This window comes from Eutrigla gurnardus (genome assembly GCF_963514095.1).
Source record: "Eutrigla gurnardus genome assembly, chromosome: 9".
Classification (NCBI taxonomy): domain Eukaryota; kingdom Metazoa; phylum Chordata; class Actinopteri; order Perciformes; family Triglidae; genus Eutrigla; species Eutrigla gurnardus.
Genome location: NC_139923.1, coordinates 17,813,792 through 17,836,033, shown reverse-complemented (window position 1 = coordinate 17,836,033; position 22,242 = coordinate 17,813,792). Strand labels below are relative to the sequence as shown.

Genomic DNA, 22,242 nt, shown 5'->3' with positions numbered 1-22,242 from the left:
AGAAAAGGAAACTGTAACCAGATCAGTTACCTCAGTGAAGACTGGGAGCCAACTTTGACCATAAGGGCGAGATTGTGTGTGAGCAGCATATTACACATTTAGGGAATCACATTACGAGTAGTTCTATTGGAGGCCCTCCCGGACCGACCCCTCCTCAGGATCGGGTTCAACTAAAATCACGCCCCCTGCGTGTAGCATAAAGACCAAGCATTTCCAATAGCTTGTCGAGTAGAGTAGGGTTGGAGAGGGGGCTTGAGGTCAAAGCTGACGCTTGGCTGGCTCAGTGCCTTAATTCACCGACGGGAAGAGTGACTGCTTGGGGTTCCGAGAAAAAGCTGAGACCACGCTGCAGAACGTAAGACCGACACAGTCTACATAGCATTCTCTAATATTTTATATCCGTTGATACATTATGTTTTATTACTAAGAAAATCCAAATTCTTAGGAGAAACACACACTCGTCCTTATCGCCAAACTCCCTATCTTCATGGTTAATCAGTTTCTTTCATTTATACCTCTTGTATGTTTATGTGTTAATCCTGATTCCACTTATACTCTTTTATTCCCTTTGTTTAATCCTTAATCAATAAATTCCCCAAAGCATATTTCTTCTGAGCAGAATACAAAGATCCCTATTTCAAGAGCTTATGATCTGAGGAAATGAGACTGATTTATTAAATATTGATTCATTGTTAATTGCTTTTTTATGTGATCGTTGCGGTCTAAAACGCCTGATTTTGCTTTTTTGAAAAGATGCGGTGCAAGTTGAGATGTTTTCGGGCTTTATTTTTTCAATAACATTGCAGGCGCAAGTGAATTTACAAAAATAGTTGCACCTGTTTTTAGTTTTCTATGTACAAATTCTAACCAAATATGCTTTTTTTCAGTGACAAATAACAAAGGACAAAAGCGTCTGCTAAATGCCCTAAAGGAAATGTTGCTTATATTTGACACATTTTCTGTAATAATTTTATGATACCATAGTTTGAAATTAGACTGGCACATTCTCTCTACAGCCATCATAATGAACCCAGTTATCATCCAGTAGAAAATAGTTTATTTCATTTAAATTTTCATTTACAACAAATAATTCAGATTTAAATTATATATGATAATTTCACTGTTTAAAAAAATATTTTATTATATACCGGTAGTAAAAAAAAAAATCATACAACTCATACATATGGCTACTTAATGTAAAATACGTTAAATTTTAGATTTCAAATGATTCCACACTTTACAAAATGGTGGAGTATTGATCAGTTAACAGTGAGTCATGTCTTAAAGCTTTGAAGCGTAGAACTGACTCCATGCATCTGATGGCAACATCATCAACCTCAGGATCAAACTTATTTGCAAGGAGATGATGTTGTCTCAGGAGCCACGGGAGTTCACCTGCTCCGTACACACAGACCGATCTTCTGTAAGCACCGGTGCACGGATTGTACGGGGCTCCGGCTTCGATATCTCCTGCTAAGTAGCTCCACTTCACCACACGAGCGAGGGATTGCATGTCCGACGCGTCATACTTGCCGTTGGAAGGCACTGATCCAGGAACAGAGGGCATTCTCTGCAGAGTGGCCCACAAGTGCTCGTCGGGGCTGTACGTGTCCCTCTCCCACTCCAGAAGCTGCTGAACCTCTCTGTCCTGCATCACGTGTTCCACAAAGGCTCTCGTGACCACAAAATAAGCATTTCCTGTGAACATAGGGCTGCTAATGGGTGGGGGGGTTTTCCTCACGTCTGTCTTAGTGATAGTGTTCGTTATGTTGTAATGATACAGCCAACGGCCTTTCTTGTAGTCATTTGTGGCCTCGGACTCCATGCTGTTTCTCCCATTGAGGGCCTTCAGTGCCTGAACCATCTCTCCATTGGTTTTGATGGGGAAGTCTGTCCCGCAGGTGTTAAGCAGGTACCTCCACTGGACGTGCGAGTTCAACAGATCTTTCATGCAGTTCAAATCTGCCTGCACACGGGACCACGAGTCATAGACCACTCGTTCTAATTTACCGGCTACAAAGACATTAGGAATGCAGGAAACAATTGCCTCAACAGCCTTCTGAAATTCTGTAGAGGATTTCTGGTCCACGTGTACACAGTATATGTTCTGAGGAGTATAAACAGCTCGTAGAAGTCGCTCAAACATCTCAATCTTGTCATGGATCACCATGGAGTAGGCGATGGGAAAATCCTTTTCCTCCTCACTGAAAGGCTCTGTAATGAAACCTCTCTTTTCAATGTAAGATGTGCAGTCCTTTGTCAAATTAAGGTAGAAATCCTCAGACAAAAGACTTTGTCTTTTCTTGGATGACAGAAGCACATTCAATGCATCATGCTTGCCCTCTGCGTTTCCACTGACGATGGCTGAGCAGCCAGGCAGGTCAATAGAGAACTGCTGTGGTATTCTGAGATCAGGCAACGACTGCCAGTTCCATGCAGTTTCCCAAAGGACAAAAGAAAGGAACATACCCACGAGGATGAGAGAGGGGTTCCTCAACATCCGGCTCTTCAACAACCTTGAATAACTCATGTCCTTGCTTGAACACAGGCGAACTTGCTGTCAGTTTAAGTTTCAGTTTACCAGTGAGGCATGGTTTAATGTCAGGAACACATGGATCAGCCCCCTTCAGTAGGCGTGTCAAGGTGTGGAAGGAATTTCCTGAGTATTGTCAATAGTTCTTAAATAGGATGTGATCTAGTGCAGGTCCGTGTGGACATTTCTTACACGATATTTACTGATTGTTGGCAACAGTTCAGGTTGAGCTTCAATGCCAACCTAGGACTTTGTATTGTAATAGTTGTACAGACTTGCTACCATGAAAGTTTCTTCCCACAGTGAGATTGAGGGCAAACATTATCTAATAATTTACAACCACTATGTGAATTAATGCAATAAAACCATCAAAAGTCAGTCCCTCCAGGATTTCCTCTTTTGAAAAGTTGTGGTGAAAGTTGCAATGTTTAGGGGGTTTATTTTTTCAATAACATTGCAGGAGCAAGTTCATTTACAAAAATAGTTGCAACTGTTTTTAGTTTTCTATGTACACATTCTAACCAAATATGCTTTTCTTTCAGTGACAATAACAAATCTGTTCAAGTACTTACAATGTGAAATTGATGAAATCCAGGAATGGCTCCTTCGTTGATCATATTTTTCGTTGAGGAAACTTTGCATTGCAGGGTGGTCACTTTTAAAGAGTGGACAGTTGAAGTGGAAACCCAATTGTTACAAATCTTAAGGAACTTGGTCAACACATGTTGCCAAACCTATGTCTGTTGTTTCACACATCACATTTTCTGTAATAATTTTATGATACCATAAATTAGACTGGCACATATTCTCTCTACAGCCATCATAATGAACCCAGTTATCATCCAAATGCCACAGTCGACGATAAGATGTACCTGATCATGGTAACTTCTAATCGAAAAGTCAACAAATTCCTTAGTTGCAGCCTGACCATACCAAAGCAGATTATAAACTGCTATGCCAGGCCATGCTGGAGGAATTCTCTGATAGGAGTCACAGACTGGTTTGACTGCCGACATGACATTCTGGCAGGGAAGACGGGAATCTCCTCAGCAGTATTCCCACCGTCTTTGGCTGGCCTACTTTGGTTCTATGAATGAACCCGGGGTAGAAGAGGAGCACACTTTCAAGTCGCTCTTCATCCAGAACCTCCATCCCATTACTAGCTATCATTTTTGTGTCGCAGCATGTCCAGACACCTTAACGAGTCGACAACTTAGAGGACTTGCTCTTAAGGGTCTGCAAAACAAAAACAGACCACAAACAAGTTTGTGGAACCTAACACGGGCTTTAGCCTCGATGCTAAGACCTCAGAATTAGGAGGAGTTTCTAAAACACAGTCCCATAAAACTCCCCTTCGCAAAAAGCAACAACCCACCCCACCGAGAAACCAACCTTTACCTCAACCACCACCAGGGTGTGGTAGAGGACAAAGGAATCTCAAGTTCGAACCCAGAGACCTTGTTCCATACTCACTCTCAGGTAGGTTTTTAACAAACCGCCGGGAGAACCATCAGCCTTGGAACAACAGAGGAAGTGATCGATGTAACATTCGAGACACTCTCCCTCGTAATAAACAATCCCTGAAGCAGGATTCATCCAACGATGAACCAAAGGGAGATAATACCAAACGAGCTAACCAAGCGAACAACCACAGCTCTAAAGGTAAATATAAACCACCAGGTCTCAAACCAAAAGACGTCAAATACATCAGGCGTATGGTCCAAAGCCTGTTTAAAGCAAAAGAAAAGGAAACTGTAACCAGATCAGTTACCTCAGTGAAGACTGGGAGCCAACTTTGACCATAAGGGCGAGATTGTGTGTGAGCAGCATATTACACATTTAGGGAATCACATTAGAGTAGTTCTATTGGAGGCCCTCCTGGACCGACCCCTCCTCAGGATCGGGTTCAACTAAAATCACGCCCCCTGCGTGTAGCATAAAGACCGAGCATTTCCAATAGCTTGTCGAGTAGAGTAGGGTTGGAGAGGGGGCTTGAGGTCAAAGCTGACGCTTGGCTGGCTCAGTGCCTTAATTCACCGACGGGAAGAGTGACTGCTTGGGGTTCCAAGGAAAAGCTGAGACCACGCTGCAGAACGTAAGACCGACACAGTCTACATAGCATTCTCTAATATTTTATATCCGTTGATACATTATGTTTTATTACTAAGAAAATCCAAATTCTTAGGAGAAACACACACTCGTCCTTATCGCCAAACTCCCTATCTTCATGGTTAATCAGTTTCTTTCATTTATACCTCTTGTATGTTTATGTGTTAATTCTGATTCCACTTATACTCTTTTATTCCCTTTGTTTAATCCTTAATCAATAAATTCCCCAAAGCATATTTCTTCTGAGCAGAATACAAAGATCCCTATTTCAAGAGCTTATGATCTGAGGAAATGAGACTGATTTATTAAATATTGATTCATTGTTAATTGCTTTTTTATGTGATCGTTGCGGTCTAAAACGCCTGATTTTGCTTTTTTGAAAAGATGCGGTGCAAGTTGAGATGTTTTCGGGCTTTATTTTTTCAATAACATTGCAGGCGCAAGTGAATTTACAAAAATAGTTGCACCTGTTTTTAGTTTTCTATGTACAAATTCTAACCAAATATGCTTTTTTTCAGTGACAAATAACAAAGGACAAAAGCGTCTGCTAAATGCCCTAAATGAAATGTTGCTTATACTTGACACATTTTCTGTAATAATTTTATGATACCATAGTTTGAAATTAGACTGGCACATTCTCTCTACAGCCATCATAATGAACCCAGTTATCATCCAGTAGAAAATAGTTTATTTCATTTAAATTTTCATTTACAACAAATAATTCAGATTTAAATTATATATGATAATTTCACTGTTTAAAAAAATATTTTATAATATACCGGTAGTAAAAAAAAAAAACATACAACTCATACATATGGCTACTTAATGTAAAATACGTTAAATTTTAGATTTCAAATGATTCCACACTTTACAAAATGGTGGAGTATTGATCAGTTAACAGTGAGTCATGTCTTAAAGCTTTGAAGCGTAGAACTGACTCCATGCATCTGATGGCAACATCATCAACCTCAGGATCAAACTTATTTGCAAAGAGATGATGTTGTCTCAGGAGCCACGGGAGTTCACCTGCTCCGTACACACAGACTGATCTTCTGTAAGCACCGGTGCACGGATTGTACGGGGCTCCGGCTTCGATATCTCCTGCTAAGTAGCTCCACTTCACCACACGAGCGAGGGATTGCATGTCCGACGCGTCATACTTGCCGTTGGAAGGCACTGATCCAGGGACAGAGGGCATTCTCTGCAGAGTGGCCCACAAGTGCTCGTCGGGGCTGTACGTGTCCCTCTCCCACTCCAGAAGCTGCTGAACCTCTCTGTCCTGCATCACGTGTTCCACAAAGGCTCTCGTGACCACAAAATAAGCATTTCCCATGAACATAGGACTGCTAATGGGTGGGGGGGTTTTCCTCACGTCTGTCTTGGTGACGGTGTTCGTTACGTTGTAATGATACAGCCAACGGCCTTTCTTGTAGTCATTTGTGGCCTCGGACTCCATGCTGTTTCTCCCATTGAGGGCCTTCAGTGCCTGAACCATCTCTCCATTGGTTTTGATGGGGAAGTCTGTCCCGCAGGTGTTAAGCAGGTACCTCCACTGGACGTGCGAGTTCAACAGATCTTTCATGCAGTTCAAATCTGCCTGCACACGGGACCACGAGGCATAGACCACTCGTTCTAATTTACTGGCTACAAAGACATTAGGAATGCAGGAAACAATTGCCTCAACAGCCTTCTGAAATTCTGTAGAGGATTTCTGGTCCACGTGTACACAGTATATGTTCTGAGGAGTATAAACAGCTCGTAGAAGTCGCTCAAACATCTCAATCTTGTCATGGATCACCATGGAGTAGGCGATGGGAAAATCCTTTTCCTCCTCACTGAAAGGCTCTGTAATGAAACCTCTCTTTTCAATGTAAGATGTGCAGTCCTTTGTCAAATTAAGGTAGAAATCCTCAGACAAAAGACTTTGTCTTTTCTTGGATGACAGAAGCACATTCAATACATCATGCTTGCCCTCTGCGTTTCCACTGACGATGGCTGAGCAGCCAGGCAGGTCAATAGAGAACTGCTGTGGTATTCTGAGATCAGGCAACGACTGCCAGTTCCATGCAGTTTCCCAAAGGACAAAAGAAAGGAACATACCCACGAGGATGAGAGAGGGGTTCCTCAACATCCGGCTCTTCAACAACCTTGAATAACTCATGTCCTTGCTTGAACACAGGCGAACTTGCTGTCAGTTTAAGTTTCAGTTTACCAGTGAGGCATGGTTTAATGTCAGGAACACATGGATCAGCCCCCTTCAGTAGGCGTGTCAAGGTGTGGAAGGAATTTCCTGAGTATTGTCAATAGTTCTTAAATAGGATGTGATCTAGTGCAGGTCCGTGTGGACATTTCTTACACGATATTTACTGATTGTTGGCAACAGTTCAGGTTGAGCTTCAATGCCAACCTAGGACTTGATTGAAAAAGTATTGTAATAGTTGTACAGACTTGCTACCATAAAAGTTTCTTCCCACAGTGAGATTGAGGGCAAACATTATCTCATAACTTACAACCACTATGTGAAATAATGCAATAAACCATCAAAGGTCAGTCCCTCCAGGATTTCCTGTTTTGAAAAGTTGTGGTGAACGTTGCAATGTTTTGGGGCTTTATTTTTTCAATAACATTGCAGGAGCAAGTTCATTTACAAAAATAGTTGCAACTGTTTTTAGTTTTCTATGTACACATTCTAACCAAATATGCTTTTCTTTCAGTGACGATAACAAATCTGTTCAAGTACTTACAATGTGAAATTGATGAAATCCAGGAATGGCTCCTTCGTTATTATATTTTTCTTGAGGAAACTTTGCATTGCAGGGTGGTCACTTTTAAAGAGTGGACAGTTGAAGTGGAAACCCAATTGTTACAAATCTTGGTCTTGGAACTTGGTCAACACATGTTGCCAAACCTATGTCTGTTGCTTCACACATCACATTTTCTGTAATCATTTTATGATATCATAAATTAGACTGGCACATATTCTCTCTACAGCCATCATAATGAAACCAGTTATCATCCAGTAGAAAAGGATTTATTTCATTTAAATTTAAATTTATAACAAATCATTCAGATTTAAATTATATATGATAATTTCACTGTTTAACAAATATTTTAATATAAAGTAAAAAAAACAACAAATCATACATACATATACACATGTATTTTTTCAATGTTTACTCACAAAAGCCTCAACTAAGCATTATATAGGTGCAGGCACTTTGTAGAGGAGAACTCAAAAAGCACCATACCAAAGCAAAATGTCACTACACTCTCTTCTAAATATTAACTTCACTATTTTGAATTCACCTGTTAATCTTGATATTGTGAGCAACCATAACACGTTCCTCAGATCCCTTAAACTCTGGCACGTTTGTATCTACGACTGATTGAGACAGGTGCTCTCATTCACATCCTGGTCTGCATCTGTGTCCTGCTCATGGATAAAGCTGTAGCGTCGATATACTGATCCACCTCGACTGGTGTACACCACATCCACCTCGTCTCCGCTGTCTGGCTCAGGAACACCGTGGGGCATGTTGATGCTGGCGCTGCCGCTCAGTCTCTCATAGCTTCGGCCCCAGCAAAGCCTCTTCCTAGCATGGGCCTTCACCAAGGCAAACACAGCCAGAGCCAACCCCAGTGCTAGAAGCAGGGCAATAGGCAGGCCAGCCGAGGTGTGCTTCAGGGCTCCAGACGACATATTCAGGTCTGTTACCTGATCGTCTCCTGACTTGGGTTGAGGGGCCTCCACACACAGAGCTGGAATGAAAAAAAATCTGCCTTCAGTAGATGGTCATTTCCAAACAATCCTAGGTGTCTCATGATCGGCAGGGACTTTACCTGAGCGGCTGTCACAAACACAGCAATCTGTGTCATTCTCTCCTGCCTGACAGCAGCGGGCGCAGCGGTTCTCCACAGCATGAAGGGCGGCGTCCCGGTGACAGGTCAGACACTGGTCGCTTCGGGGGCCGGTGCAATGCCTACACGAGCTGTGACATTGCTCACAGGTTTCCTGCAGAGGTACGATTTCACAAATTATTACTGTTATAGGCAGATAAAACAAACAAGAAAACATATCAGCTGAAAACATTAGACCAGTAATGTGTTTAACTGTTTGGAACAGAGAGTGAAAACCTATTTGTCCAGATCCAGTGCCTTTTATTGCCATTGGAGTTGCAGCATATGTCTGCACATTGTGTTGCTTGTTGTAGAAAGATGCTCCATACAGTAAAAAACTACTTTCAAACAGGGCTGCGCAATTAATCAAATCGAAATGGCAATATGGCCTATTGCAATTTTCAACTCGCAAGATTTGTTCAAGGCGAAATGCATGTGAGAATCCTATTTTAAAACTAGAAAATGCCACAATGATTTGCTCCTTTAAATGTGCGAGTGAGAGAGAGTGGGAGGAAAGTAGAAGATGGAGTTGAAAAATGTGATAATGGGTTCAAGTAGTATGAATTTCATTGAAAAGTTGCAAAGAGTGTATAAAAGAGAAACATTTTTTTTTAAAAGCTGAAGTGGAAATGCCGTTCATTTGTGTAAATGCCCTTGAAAATTGTCATAAAACCAGAATCCATTATCATTATCCTCTACAGAATCACTTTCTTTCTGGAGCTTTTACTTGGAAAAAGAAAATAGGTCCACCATTGTTTCCTGTTAACATGCTGTGAGAGGTGGGGGCTTTTATTATGAAAAACAAGCCTGATCTTAAGCTTCCTGATAGAATAGAGTTATTCTACAGGGCTTCTATTTGTTTAAATGGCAGTTGGATGTCAATTTGAAGAAAGTAGGCTCATCTTTAATCTCCTGCTAACAATTCTAAATGTTGGCTCCCCCTCTCTAGATCTGAAAAGTCTTATACTTATTTCAATAAGCTTCATGTGGAACATTTTAAAATGACTACGTGAATGTATGAATGAGTGGATAACAGTTGAAAAAGCATGAATTTGTGAACATTCATCCATTAATTTGAATGAGGAATAATTACCAAACAATGTTAAATACTTCTGAAAGTATTAAAAGGTACATCAAATAAATCTTGTCCTGGCCTACACTTCATTTTTTACAGACTTTGTTTGGCAGGCCTATAGTAAGGAGCTGGTTCACTTAAATTATGTACTTGATTATGAATTCCAAATACATACATCAGCCTCATCTCATTTATTATGATGTAGTAGACCAGGGGTGTCAAACTGATCCGGTAAAGGGCCGCTGTGGCTGCAGGTTTTCATTCCAACCAAGCAAGAACACACCTGATCCAACCAATCAAGGTGTGAAGGCAAATCAGGTAGGTGAATAAGTCAAGTCAGGTGTGTTCTTGCTTGGTTGGAATGAAAACCTGCAGCCACAGCGGCCCTTTACTGGATCAGTTTGACACACCTGTAGTAGACCCTTGATTTGATGACACATTAAAGTGACTGTTTTGCACTTTGGACAGATGAAAATAAGATAGGAGCACTTATCTATATAATAGTTTGTTTATAATTGCACCTTTTCCGATAAGTATCGCCCCTCCTCACAACGTGGATAGCAGACTTTGTCCTTTAAAGTGTTGCCCCAATCGCACGTCACACATCCCTGAGGCGAGGCATCTGCAAATACACATCAATCATGCTCTGATAATATTGAAAGCAAAAACTCAATATTGACACATCGTGAGGATATTGACAATAGGTGGAAAAATCTGATTTACAGGGATGTTAATAGCATCGTCTGTACCTGTGCAGGTCTGACAACTGGTGTGGCACTGTTTGCAGAGGTCGTTGAGCTGATAGAAGCGGCGTGGGCAGCGCTCAACACACAGCTTGGTGCCTTGCAGCTCCAGGAGAGGAGGGGGGCAGGCCTTGCAGGACTCAGGACCTGGTCCAGTACACTGCTCACAGGACTGGTCACATCTCTCACAGTGGGAGCCCTCTTTGTAATACCTGAAGAAATGCATGAAATTATCAATATTAACAAGTCACACGTGTCCATAGATGTATTTTATTTGTCCAGTGTTGCAGAAATTGCACATAATGTTCTTTGCTTGTTGGATGAGGTGATAAAGGACAAAGTCAACAGCCCATTGTGTTTCATTACAAATGTATGTACCTTGCGGGACAATGGGTGACACAGAGTTGAAGGAGACGCAGGTATCCCGGAGAGCAAGTGACGCAATCTTTAGGCGATGCTCCGGTGCAGGTGGAACACGCGTTATCACAAGGCAAACAGAGTCCCAGCTCTGTGCCGTCAGCATCCTGCTTTGTGTCGTAGGTAGCAGCCGGACACTCGCTCACACAGGTGCTGTCTGGAAAATAGCACACACCCATATTTATCACTACAGTCACGCACACTCTGTGCTGCTCATCTGGACACATCTTGGCACCTGAATAGTACGATTGGATTGATTCATATAAGAATCGCAGTTCTTATCATCTATGATTCTGTGTCGATTCGCAAAATGCTGTTAATCAATTCTTGTAATAATGTAAGCTGATAATATTAAGATGGATTGGACTTCTTTCATTCCTTACACTTCACTATCATAAGTCAAATGGTAAATGGTCCTCATTTATATAGCGCTTTTATACAAAGCGCTTTACATTGTTGACTGACATTCACCCATTCATTCACGCACCGACGGCGGAGTCACCCACGCAGGGCGACAGCCAGCTCGTCAGGAGCAATTAGGGTGATGTGTCTTGCTCAGGGACACCAGGCACTCAGCTAGGGGGAACCGGGATCGAACCAGCAATCTTGCGGTTACCAGACCACCTCCTGAGCTAATGCCCCCCCATAAGTTATTCCTAAAAAAAACAAAAAAACACTAATGAATTGAGTGCTAGCATTTTTTCAAATGCAATTTTACAAGCAAGCACATCAATTAAGCCTTAAATGTATATTGCCATCATCAATCTACCCGGCTGTTGTTGTTAACTGTTCATCATCGCCACGCAGGGAATAAACGGTGAAGTATTCTCAGGAGAGCCAACGTTATGCAGCCAATTTTCAAGGTGAGGGTATCAACTTCAAAAGGCAAATTCAACGACAAAATCTATGATTCAAGCGCAAATTCCATCAATGATCAAGGTTTAAAATAAGAAAATAGTGTGGAGATATGTGGTTTTGCTCTGTTATATGGTTACATACTAAATTCACTTTTTAAAAGGTCCACTTCTTTGTTTAGTTTACACCCTGAACCACCTCAGTATGCATTGGTGGGGAATGCTCACTGTGAAGGTATTTGGGGACGGCGCAGGTCTGGCATTCATCGTTGCCCGGCCCCTCGCATGAGTAACAGTGCCTGTGGCAACCCATGCAGGTGAACTGGTCGTCGTGTAGATAGGTCCTCGGTGGGCAGTCTGTGTCTCCTGTCACGCCACACAACAATGTGTTTGGATCCAGCACGAGTCCCTTCTCACACTGGGTGCACTGGTTTGGGTCTGAGCCGGAGCAGCTCATACAGGTCTGGTGGCACTCTGCACAAAGTCAAACAAAGGAGACTGGGTCACGACTGTAGTGACAAAAGAGGGTGTGATCACCACCGAGTTAAATGATCCCTAAGTAAATACTGTTTGGCATTATGATTAACCCGTAATAGCCCTTGCAGATATTATATGACAGGTTTTAGATACTAAGTATATATTACGTACTGCGTAAGCAAACTTTCATACAGTCTTGAATTGCATCCTTATCAAACATCCACAGTGCTGTTTCTAATCAAACAGAGATAGTTAACCCTTACAAGCCAAGGCACGCTTCTCATGATGCTGGATTATCAATCTACAAAACTGGCTGGCAAAATATCCAGTGTGTAGTCCTTATCACTTCAGATAAAAATTTGGAAATGTCACAGTATAGTCATTAAAAAGTCATTATATGTTGTATAAATGATTATAGTACAACACACAATTAAATTCCTGGTATATTATGTCCTAAAAACTCTTAGAAAAAGTTCATCAACCTATAGGATGTCATATTAATAACTAGAATTACTGCCATGCTGTTGCATGCCTCCGCCCAACCAAGAAAAGTTGCAGACATTACCCTACATATTCAATACTTAAAAACTCAATCAAGTCACATCGGCGTATCCAGAGGCTCACCTTGACATTCCATAGCTTCGGTTTCATAGTAAGTACCGGTGGGGCAGTCTTTGGAGCATGAACCCTTATACAGTTTGGGGCTAAAGGTCGAGCAGGTCTCACAGTCATCTGCCAAGGGCCCTGAACAGCTGCCACAGGTCGGGTGGCACTGTCCACAGCGGCCCTCCTCCATGTCCTCATAATAGCCCAAGGGACAACTAGCCTTACACACACCGTTCAGCATCAGGTAAAGGAAACTGCACTCTGTAATGATAGTGGGGGTGGTACATTTTTCAGGATGTGATACAATGTCTTAGAATTCGTATTATATATATATTTTTTAACTGCCTAGAAACTCACTGAAACAGGTCCTGTCATCCGAGCAAACATCACAGTGGGGAGCACAGCGTCTGCAGGTTCCATCGTCTGCAGGGTATGTCCGCAGGGAACAGTTGAGTCGACACATCCCACTCTCCAAGTAGTGACCGTCGGCACAGGACAGACACTGGGACTTGATCCCATCACATGACAAACAGGAGCTATCGCAGGCTTCACACGACCCCTCTGCCGTCTCAAAGAAACCTCTGAAATTAGCCATTTGTGAAGAGGTGAAGAACAAAACGCAGTAAACAACAACACAACATTCTTGCTGCTTAGCTTTATCCAACTGCTTACTCTGGGCATTTTGACCAGCACCTCCCCTGGTGGAGAAAAAGTTTATAGCTGCCTTTGGAACAGCTGATGCAGTGCTCGTTGGTATCCACGCAGGCCTCACAGTTTGGCAAGCAGTCCTCACACAACTGAGTGGCAGGGTTTGCAAAGGATCCAGTTGGACACTGCACTACACAAGAACTGTCCTGGCTCAAGAAATATCCTGTGACACACACATGCACACACACAATGCATAAAAAGCACATAATAATGATAGTGTTTCAATGTATGGTCATGACCAAAAACAGTAAATATGTGTACCTTTGAAGCATGAAGAACAATCCAGAGCTTGTGGGCCAAAGCAGGTCTTACAGGAGGCATCGCATGCATGGCATTCACTATATTTTCCTAAAAATAAAATCATAAACAGAGTAACCATATGTCATACTAGAATAAAACATAAAATTTGAGAACACACAGAGAGTTGTGCTGTTGCTCCGAGCACTTGATTACAGACAGAACTGTCTGCTTTGCCCTTTACCTTTAACCACTAGGGGGAAGCATAATAAAATGTAAGGGTAGTGTTGCTTAGGAACAGATGATGGATGCGCTCGGTGTGTCTGACATCTTCAACATGTGACCTGCTATTGTAGGAGTCTAACATCTCTCACACTGTTACAACAAGTTAAAAGGTTAGTTTATGACTAATGTCTTATTTTCTGATGGTCAGTTACATGAAATTAGAACATTTTGCACAATGGGGAAGCCACTAAATGGTCCATTATTACTTACTAACTATTGATGTTTACATGCAACTCTCACACCCTGGCTGACATCATACCCACTACTCCATACTCACTCTCCAGAGAGTTCTATGTAGAGGAATATATAGTTAACATGCCAGATCAATGGTGGCTGGTCAACCATCCATAATACATACATACTGAGATGCATTTTTTTTAATGAATACATATTGTAAGCTGATTTCTACATTCAAATCCCCCAGCAGTGATTCAGCACATGCTGCTATATGTCTAGGGCTTTTATTGTGAAAGGTAAAAAGAGATGGAGCAAACCGGTTAATGCAGGGGGCAATAAATGTATTTTCCCAAATGAATAAACAAAGTACTTTGTGGCTGTTTGTGTTGTGGTGCGCTGCTCTGCTCACATTACATTATTATTATTATTCACGCCACAACTCATGGGTTTGTGTTAATCGTACTGCTCTCTCTCCTCTCCTCCAGTGCAATGCATGATGGTATATAGTGCGTGGTTAGTGATCATTGTTGTCAACGATTTTTCATGATGCATGGCAAACTGATACATTTTGCACATATCCTTTTGAACATATAACTATATACAGGGTATACTGACTGCATGTAAGGGATATGATAAAAAAAATAAGGGATATGATGCTCGTTTAAAAAAAGAACAAATGACAAGTGTTCCCGGCAACGAACACCAGACTGACTGATACACACAGGGATGTAAATGATCCGACAACCAATGAGGCAGAAATGTTAACAACCAGCCTGATTGCCCCGTATAGTTGATAACAATGGAGTGTTAAATTCCAATGGCTGTGGACACAGTCAACAAATGGGAAGCAGTTGAAGAGCCCTGTGCTTGAGGCACTAAAATGGCTCTTGAATCCTTCAACCTAGAGGTTCTTCAGCAGGGGTCAAGCTCAGGGGTCAAGCATCCACCATACGAACGTCCTTGAGCAAGAATCCCTCCCAATTCCTGGGGCACTGACCTCTGCTCTGACCTCCCGTAGGATTTCAGGCAATCAACCAGTCAAGTCTCACGTTGTTCAGTGTAATCTGTGACTCCACGGTGACCTAACACTCATATGTCATGCTGTACTTTAATCACTTTGCTTTCTCCTGGTCTCGACTCTGATAAATAAAAAAAAAATCTTGCCATTTGAGAAAGATCACAAATAACAGCTAAACGTTATTATAGTTGTTCCTCTTACCATCAAAGTACTGTCCCAGTGGGCAGTTAACCAGAGGACACTGCCCATGAAGAGGAGGGTTCCCACCAACACACAGGTCACAGTCGCTTGTCCGTGGTCCATGGCATGTCTGGCAGGAGCTGTGGCAAGCCTGACAGAGCCATCTACTGGTGTCACTGAAGGTTTGCGGTGGGCACTGTTTAAGACAATCACCTCCTGACAGGGCAGAGAAATACAGGGAGGATGTGACACTATGTTCTGGTACAGAACTTTACTGTATCAGCAAATAGTCTTGGAAAAACCTAGCAGATAATATATTATTTACTATTTCACTATTTTAACCTCTTAATTTGAACAAAATCTACTAGCAAAGTGGCTCTGACCTCTCAGAAAAGTTTAGTTTTAGTCCAATTTAGTCAATTTAAATCCTTCTCCCTTTCAGGATCTCTCTCCTTTTATAGACACCAATGTTGCTTGGATCTTTTTGAAACTGGAACAATGACACAACATACCACAATCCGTGAAATATGTACATGTTAAGATCAGGTTTATAGTGTACTAGCTAGTGCTAGTATCCTAATTCCTTGTTTGCATAAACCACACATTTGCATATCTCATGTTACAGATTTGCTGACGTGGACATGATTTGCAATCCAAATGAAGACTCGGGAGAGCGATCATTTGTCTTTAACAAGAATGATTGATCACTCCAACACACACAACGATTTATGACATCACACCCAAACCTCGACTAGTACTGTGTAGGACAAAGGGGTCACCTGAATCCTTCAGTATGAGAGTAGTAAACAAAATATACACTAAAATGATCATTCTTTGCTACGGGTACCATTGAGGAAGTAACCGGGCTGCTGGCAGGAAAGGCAGCGTGTATCGCTCCTGCAATCTGTGCATGGCGCTGGACAGGGCAGACACAAACCCCTGCCCCAGTCCTCATAGGTGCTCTGGGGGCAATGCCTGCGACACTGGTGCCTGAAACTGTAAAAGAAAACGTTCATTCAAAAATACTGATAATCCATAACAAGTGTCTATGTGTGTGAAATCAGTCAATAAATGGTTGACGAAACGCAAACATGCTGAACAAAAGATACTGAAATATCAAAGACCTCATGAAAACGATTTAATGGATTCTTTACAATGAATGGAGAATAATGTCGCTGCCGGCAGGCTTTGCCCACATGGATGAGCTTGAGGCTAGAAGAGCAAACACACCACACGCAAGAGGCAATAGTGGACTGTGTCGGTCCACAGCACACCTGCAGATGCATTGTTGACTTCAATACAGTCGCCAGCCCCCCCTCAAACACCAGTAAGGACGGCAAACAGAGATCAAAACATGATGTAGGCTGCTTTTCTTCTAGATTATTATGGTTCTATTTTCTTCTTAAGGCAGAGAGTTAATTGGTGTTTTATTTGGAGCCCAGAGGCATGGGGAGATTTCTATCATTAACCTGTCCTCTCAGTCCTTTGGGAATGAATTGAGCTATTAAACATCGTCGAGTCACTTGTCCTAAAAAGTAGCCTTAAGAAGCTGGGAAATTGAGTTGCCAAAGATGGCACACATAACAAAAAAGTAAAGTAAGAATAACTTTTAATTTATAAGCTTAAACTGAAATCAGCTAAGTAGCAATAATAAGCCGCTAGCTTATAGACCAACATGCTCCGCCGCCACTTCCCTACGTGAGAGAATCTGACCCCTGACAGCATAAGATGCACTTCCTCCTGCGTTGCCATGGATTTGGTGCTGAGATGCGGCAGTTGTTTGAGAAGCAACAGCTGGAGGCGCCACACTGCATCCATCAAATCACTCACAATAGTAGCTATATAAACTGTGCACTGCTTGAGAATCTGTGGCATGTTTAAGAATCCCTCTGTGCAAATATTAGACGATCCATTCCAGGAGAGCACGTCCGCTTTTCTAATAGAACTTTTGTTTTGAGCTTTTGCTCCTTTAAATATAAAATAATGTTGTAGGTAGTCCCTAGACTTAAGAAAGCTTGAGTAAATAAACGCAGAGTGAATCACAAGCATTTCTTGGTTTAACTTTATTCCACAGAGAGGAAGATAAATGTCAATAAATACCAATCATCCATCATGCTGCGACTCTTTTCAACAGGCAGTGTTTTGTGAGAGAATTGGCTCCATATATTCACAGTTGAGCAAAGGCTCTATGACTTAAAATATTTTATTATTACCAGCAAAATAGTGGAATTAATTTTAATGCTGGAAACTGTCACAATTTATCACAGCGAGTCTCTTCCTGTCATGATTGCCCCTTGCTTTACTGGATGTATTTATTTAGTGTCCCATAGTAGATGTAATGTGTACCGCAGCCACAGAAATGAGATTGCCAGTTGCCCTAAATCTCTAAACCATTACCGTTAAAGTAACGGTAACAAAGTATCTCACTGAACCTATGGAACGGCAGTAAGAAGAGATGAGTGCAGTGAAGCAGTGGACTTTCCTTCAACCCTCCTCCGCTGTGATTCACACAAGCCGTCAGTCAGGACGGTGCACCCTATATAATCACACCTGATGTGGCTTTGCTGTCCACTTATACTTGCACTCTTCTTCATCTGTTCTCCTCTCCTCCACACACATAACATAAATACACACCCTGTGAAGCATCTCTGTGAAGCAGACCACTGTCCTGTGCTCAAACCGAGGCTCAGGTAACGGCGTATGACTTGGAATGAAAGGTAACCCGACACACACGATGCCAGGAGGCCTAAACTCGGGGCTGAAATACACAATTGAAGGTTTGTTCTACCTCTGTAACCTGTTACACAGTGCGTCCAAGTCATCGTCTGGTTTAAACGGAGATGCAGTTTTGGTATCTGAACCCACAAACTACTTATTTACCCCAAATGTTTATGCAGCGCGACAAAGGCGATGAATATAAAGTGATTTGAAAGTGATGTTAAGGTTAATTATTTCTCGGCAGCATATTAAATCTCCATAATTTAAAACCACGGAAATAATCAATGAATAAATCATGGCACCATGTAGAATTCTGTCAATTTGATGCAGAAAAGACAATAAAGATGTATTTCACTGTATTAAATAATGCTTAAATGACTGGTCCATCAACAAAACTAGAATTATCATGTCGTCATGTTGCAGTTTATATCCATGTCTGGCCAAAATATCATAATTTTATCCTATTAGACATGCACGATTGTCATCATTAGCATATGAATTCTTGAATTATGGCCAAAAACATGTTTATTTTTCGGTCACAGTGACTTTTGACCACCAATTTCTAATCAGCTCATCATTGAGTACAAGTCGACATTTGTGCCAAATCTAGAAGAAATTTGCTCAAGATGCTCCTGGCTGAGATATCACGAGAACGGTACGGATGTGAGTTCACAGTGACCTCGACCTTCAGAATCTAATCAGTTCATCCTTAAGTGCAAGTGGACGTTCGTGCCAAATTTGAAGAAATTCAAGGTGTTACTGAGATATTGCGTTCATGAGAATGGACCGAACGTACGTCATGTATATAAAAAGAGGACACAAAGTTTTGTGGACTGCAGTTTTGAAGCCAAATGAAGAAGAATTTGATAGTATAGCAGAAAATATGGAAAGACAGAAAGTCCACTTTTAAAATATAATAACAGAAAGAGACTCACAGAAAGTAACCTTCCACACAGCTGTTGCAGATTTCAGAATCCTCTGTGTAAAAATGAGAAATTAGCGATTAATTCAAATTCATAGGGAAAAAGAAACCTACACTGTACACCACCATTATAACCAGGGTTGTTAAATCCATGGCCAATCCACCTTACATAGGGAGGGAACAGTACGGCGTTACCTGTGGAACATGTTTTGCAGCCCATCTCGCAGTCAATGCACTCTCCTGTATCCACGTCCTGCACCTGCCCTGAAACACAGACACCTGGCGGAATGACACCCGATGTCTTTCTTTTGAGGGTTCGGTCAACTGAGAGACTGTACATTTACCTGTGTCACAGGATGCAGTTTGGCAGAACCCATTCTGGAGTTTGTAGTGTTCCCGACATTTGGCACATATGTTGCCATCTGCGCACAGTTCACAATTGGCTATGCAGGGCAGACAGGCATAGTGACCCCTGTCAGCATAGAGTCCCCGGGGGCAGTGTGTCCGACAGCGACCTTGGTGGAGGAAACGTTCCTGTCCTTCTTCATCTGAGGAGGAGGAGGACACAGAGGACTTGTTAATATAAAGTCTACTCATTTTTTTTTCTACGGAGCCATACGGAACTCCTGCCAGGAAACACCCTTTTCAAAAATCTGGACTCTTCTGAAATTGAAAATCAATGAGCTTCGCACAGTAAGTGCAGAGGTAGAGCCAAATGGGCCCCACAATAACATGAGCTGAAGGCAAGGTAAAAGGACATGCTACCAAGTGTGTAAATTGGAGACTTAACTTATATTTCAGGAATCAAACCTCTTAGATTGAAGGAGAGAAACGCCGTGTGGCAAATTATGAGAAAACTGAGGATTCAGTCATTTCATTACACATACATAATTAACCAAAAGTGGCTGAACAAATCGATGTGAAACCATGAACAATATCAGTAACTGATGGCTGCAGATGCAGAAGAGAGATCTGAGCTGTGGGCAGAGTCTTCTGTTGGCCCTAACGATTAATACTGCCACCTGCCACTAGCCTAGCTGTGGCACCTGAGGTATCTGTTGAAGCAGCCGAGTTACAACATCGTCTCATCTGCTCGGTGCTGCGTAGAAGATGTGTGAGACAGGGAGGAGAAGGGCCACAAGCAGCTGCTGCCTTTCTAACCCTTCCACTTCCCAGATACTCAACCTATATATGTGATCAGATGTGAAAATATGTGATCAAATGTGAAATACAGCATATATTATTATGGTGGCAATGTCAAAAAGCCTATCTTTATAAAAGGGATGTTTGTGAGGGAGATACTTGCAGGTTTAGACCAGAGAACTGCAACAGTAATACTTCTAGCCCAAGGGGATATTTTTTTCCTTTCCCTCTGATTAACAAAGGCCCCATTCTAACATGATCAGATTACACTGTGAAAGCTCGGGAGAAAAGGGATCACACCTTCGTTTCTTACTTATTTCAAAGGTGCCCCTGTGACAGAAAAAAACAACAGGTTCTGCAGCCAATCTATGACTGTTTAACTCGGGAAATGGCAAACCAGAGCTAAATGCTCCTCCTATAATTCAAAAGCCTTTAAACCACTTTGCTTTGTTACACATTACATACAGGTGCTTTGGAAAAAAAACTCCACCTCACTTTCAACTGGATTAATGAGTCTGTGACATGGCTTTCTTTTTAATCAGGCATCTGTAGAGCCCCTCCCCAAAAAAAAAGAAAGAAAGAAATCTAAGCAGCTCATATTTGCACAGCCAATTCATAATGTATGAGAAATGCTTCGATGAAGCCTTTGTTTAGCTGGTGGTGATTTGTTGTCGTTGCAGAAATAGGCTATACATAACATTACTTTTTGAAGCCTCTCTTTGGGTAAAACAAGGGCATCGTATTGTGAAGAAAATAAAAAAATATTTAATACATAAATAATTCGCCTTTTCCTTCGTATAAAGCCAGCCGTGATTGCATGCTGCGATAAAAGTACGTGTAGAGGAAATGTTACTCACCAACTCCACAGGTAGTGCATTCAAACAACTCATGCCCGTCGCACTCGGAGCAGGTGGGGTGGCAGAGGACACACTGGTTCTTCAGCAGAAACTGTCCGCTCAGACAAGGCGATGACGGTTTACATCCAATAAATCCGACCAGGTGGAGAAGGATCAGAAACGCGGTGGCGGACCGCATGATTATTCCCGAGGACTTTCACTGGAAGTGAAGGGAAAACAACAATCAGGTGCGTCTCCAAAGACGTGTCCGTGCAGCAGGTACGCCGTCAGATCGATATGGGACTCTGTGACAGCGACACCAGCCCAGAAATAACTCGCAGGACCAGTTCGCTCCAGCGAAGCACTGGACAATGAGCCTGGACTGCCATCAGCATTTAGTAAATTATCCTAATGTAACCAGGGTAGTAAATCCTCCAGGCTATTACCTCATTATTTTTGAGCTGCATTTAATGTTTTGTTTCTAACATTTTGTTTTCTTAAAAGAAATAACCTATTTCTTATTTGGTCACAAGGTGGCAGCAGAGTGCGCTCTGTTTGGGTGCGGAAAAAAAGGGTGCTACGAGTCGTCATCTCACTCGCATATGATCTTTGCTTTAGCTTTGAGCTCGATAAAACGAAGTCAACACGTTAATAATTGAAACAGATTTTAAACATTGACGAACAAAAGACGATTGAGAAGCTGTTGACGTGTAGAACTCAGTCGAACTCCCTAGAAACTGTTAACAATTGATATTTCAGTTACGGCTGCTATAGCATTAGCATGCTAACTATGTTAGCAATTGGTTGCACGTGTGCAAAAAACATAAAGATTAGCCTTGAGCGCATATAAAAACCAGTAGGGATATTGTTGAAAAGGGTAACATGAATATATGAACATGTAATAACATTGTTTATGTGCTGTGTGAATCCTGCATACACAACTAATCCTGCGGCTAATCAAGCGCGACATGACAGTTTTCTACAAGCTATAGAAGATGTCCCACTGTAAATTAGCCCATGTAGTTGGATATGTAAGGTGAGTACGGCTCATGAAACTCACCACATTAATAACTGTTATCTTATTAATGTAGGCAGCATGTTTTCTGCTGGCAAAGCAGTCAAATAATCAGAGAAGACGTCCAGATGATCCATATTACTTGTGATTTTAGCACTCACATGTGACAGCGCCAACATACAACTGCCATTTTCTGCCACTAATTGGGCCCCGCCCACAAAACGCGTCATCATTGTTTACAAACACCAAAAGGGTCTATTTATGCCTCGGATTTGGAGAGAAAAATCCAGTT

The 22,242-nt window shown here is 41.9% G+C and overlaps 1 protein-coding gene and 2 pseudogenes across 3 annotated transcripts; all 3 read right to left on the bottom strand.

Moving 5' to 3' along the window:
- Window positions 1-1,025: 1,025 nt before the first annotated feature.
- Window positions 1,026-2,737, bottom strand: LOC311018585 (beta-1,3-galactosyl-O-glycosyl-glycoprotein beta-1,6-N-acetylglucosaminyltransferase 3 pseudogene; annotated as a pseudogene). Its single transcript has one exon. The product of its transcript is annotated as a beta-1,3-galactosyl-O-glycosyl-glycoprotein beta-1,6-N-acetylglucosaminyltransferase 3 pseudogene (transcript).
- A 2,703-nt stretch (window positions 2,738-5,440) lies between these two features.
- Window positions 5,441-7,049, bottom strand: LOC311018156 (beta-1,3-galactosyl-O-glycosyl-glycoprotein beta-1,6-N-acetylglucosaminyltransferase 3 pseudogene; annotated as a pseudogene). Its single transcript has one exon. The product of its transcript is annotated as a beta-1,3-galactosyl-O-glycosyl-glycoprotein beta-1,6-N-acetylglucosaminyltransferase 3 pseudogene (transcript).
- Window positions 7,050-7,997: 948 nt separating this feature from the next.
- Window positions 7,998-21,243, bottom strand: LOC311019256 (uncharacterized protein). The gene is made up of 16 exons (XM_084018550.1): window positions 20,957-21,243; window positions 19,301-19,504; window positions 19,152-19,220; window positions 18,970-19,012; window positions 16,164-16,312; window positions 15,338-15,532; window positions 13,681-13,767; window positions 13,384-13,582; window positions 13,069-13,292; window positions 12,730-12,972; window positions 11,857-12,102; window positions 10,736-10,931; window positions 10,364-10,569; window positions 10,136-10,236; window positions 8,483-8,654; window positions 7,998-8,401 (listed from the first exon to the last, which is right to left on the bottom strand). The coding sequence occupies exons 1-16, from the start codon at window positions 21,132-21,134 to the stop codon at window positions 8,019-8,021; spliced, it is 2,895 nt and encodes a 964-aa protein (XP_083874676.1). The 5' UTR covers window positions 21,135-21,243; the 3' UTR covers window positions 7,998-8,018.
- Window positions 21,244-22,242: the final 999 nt, after the last annotated feature.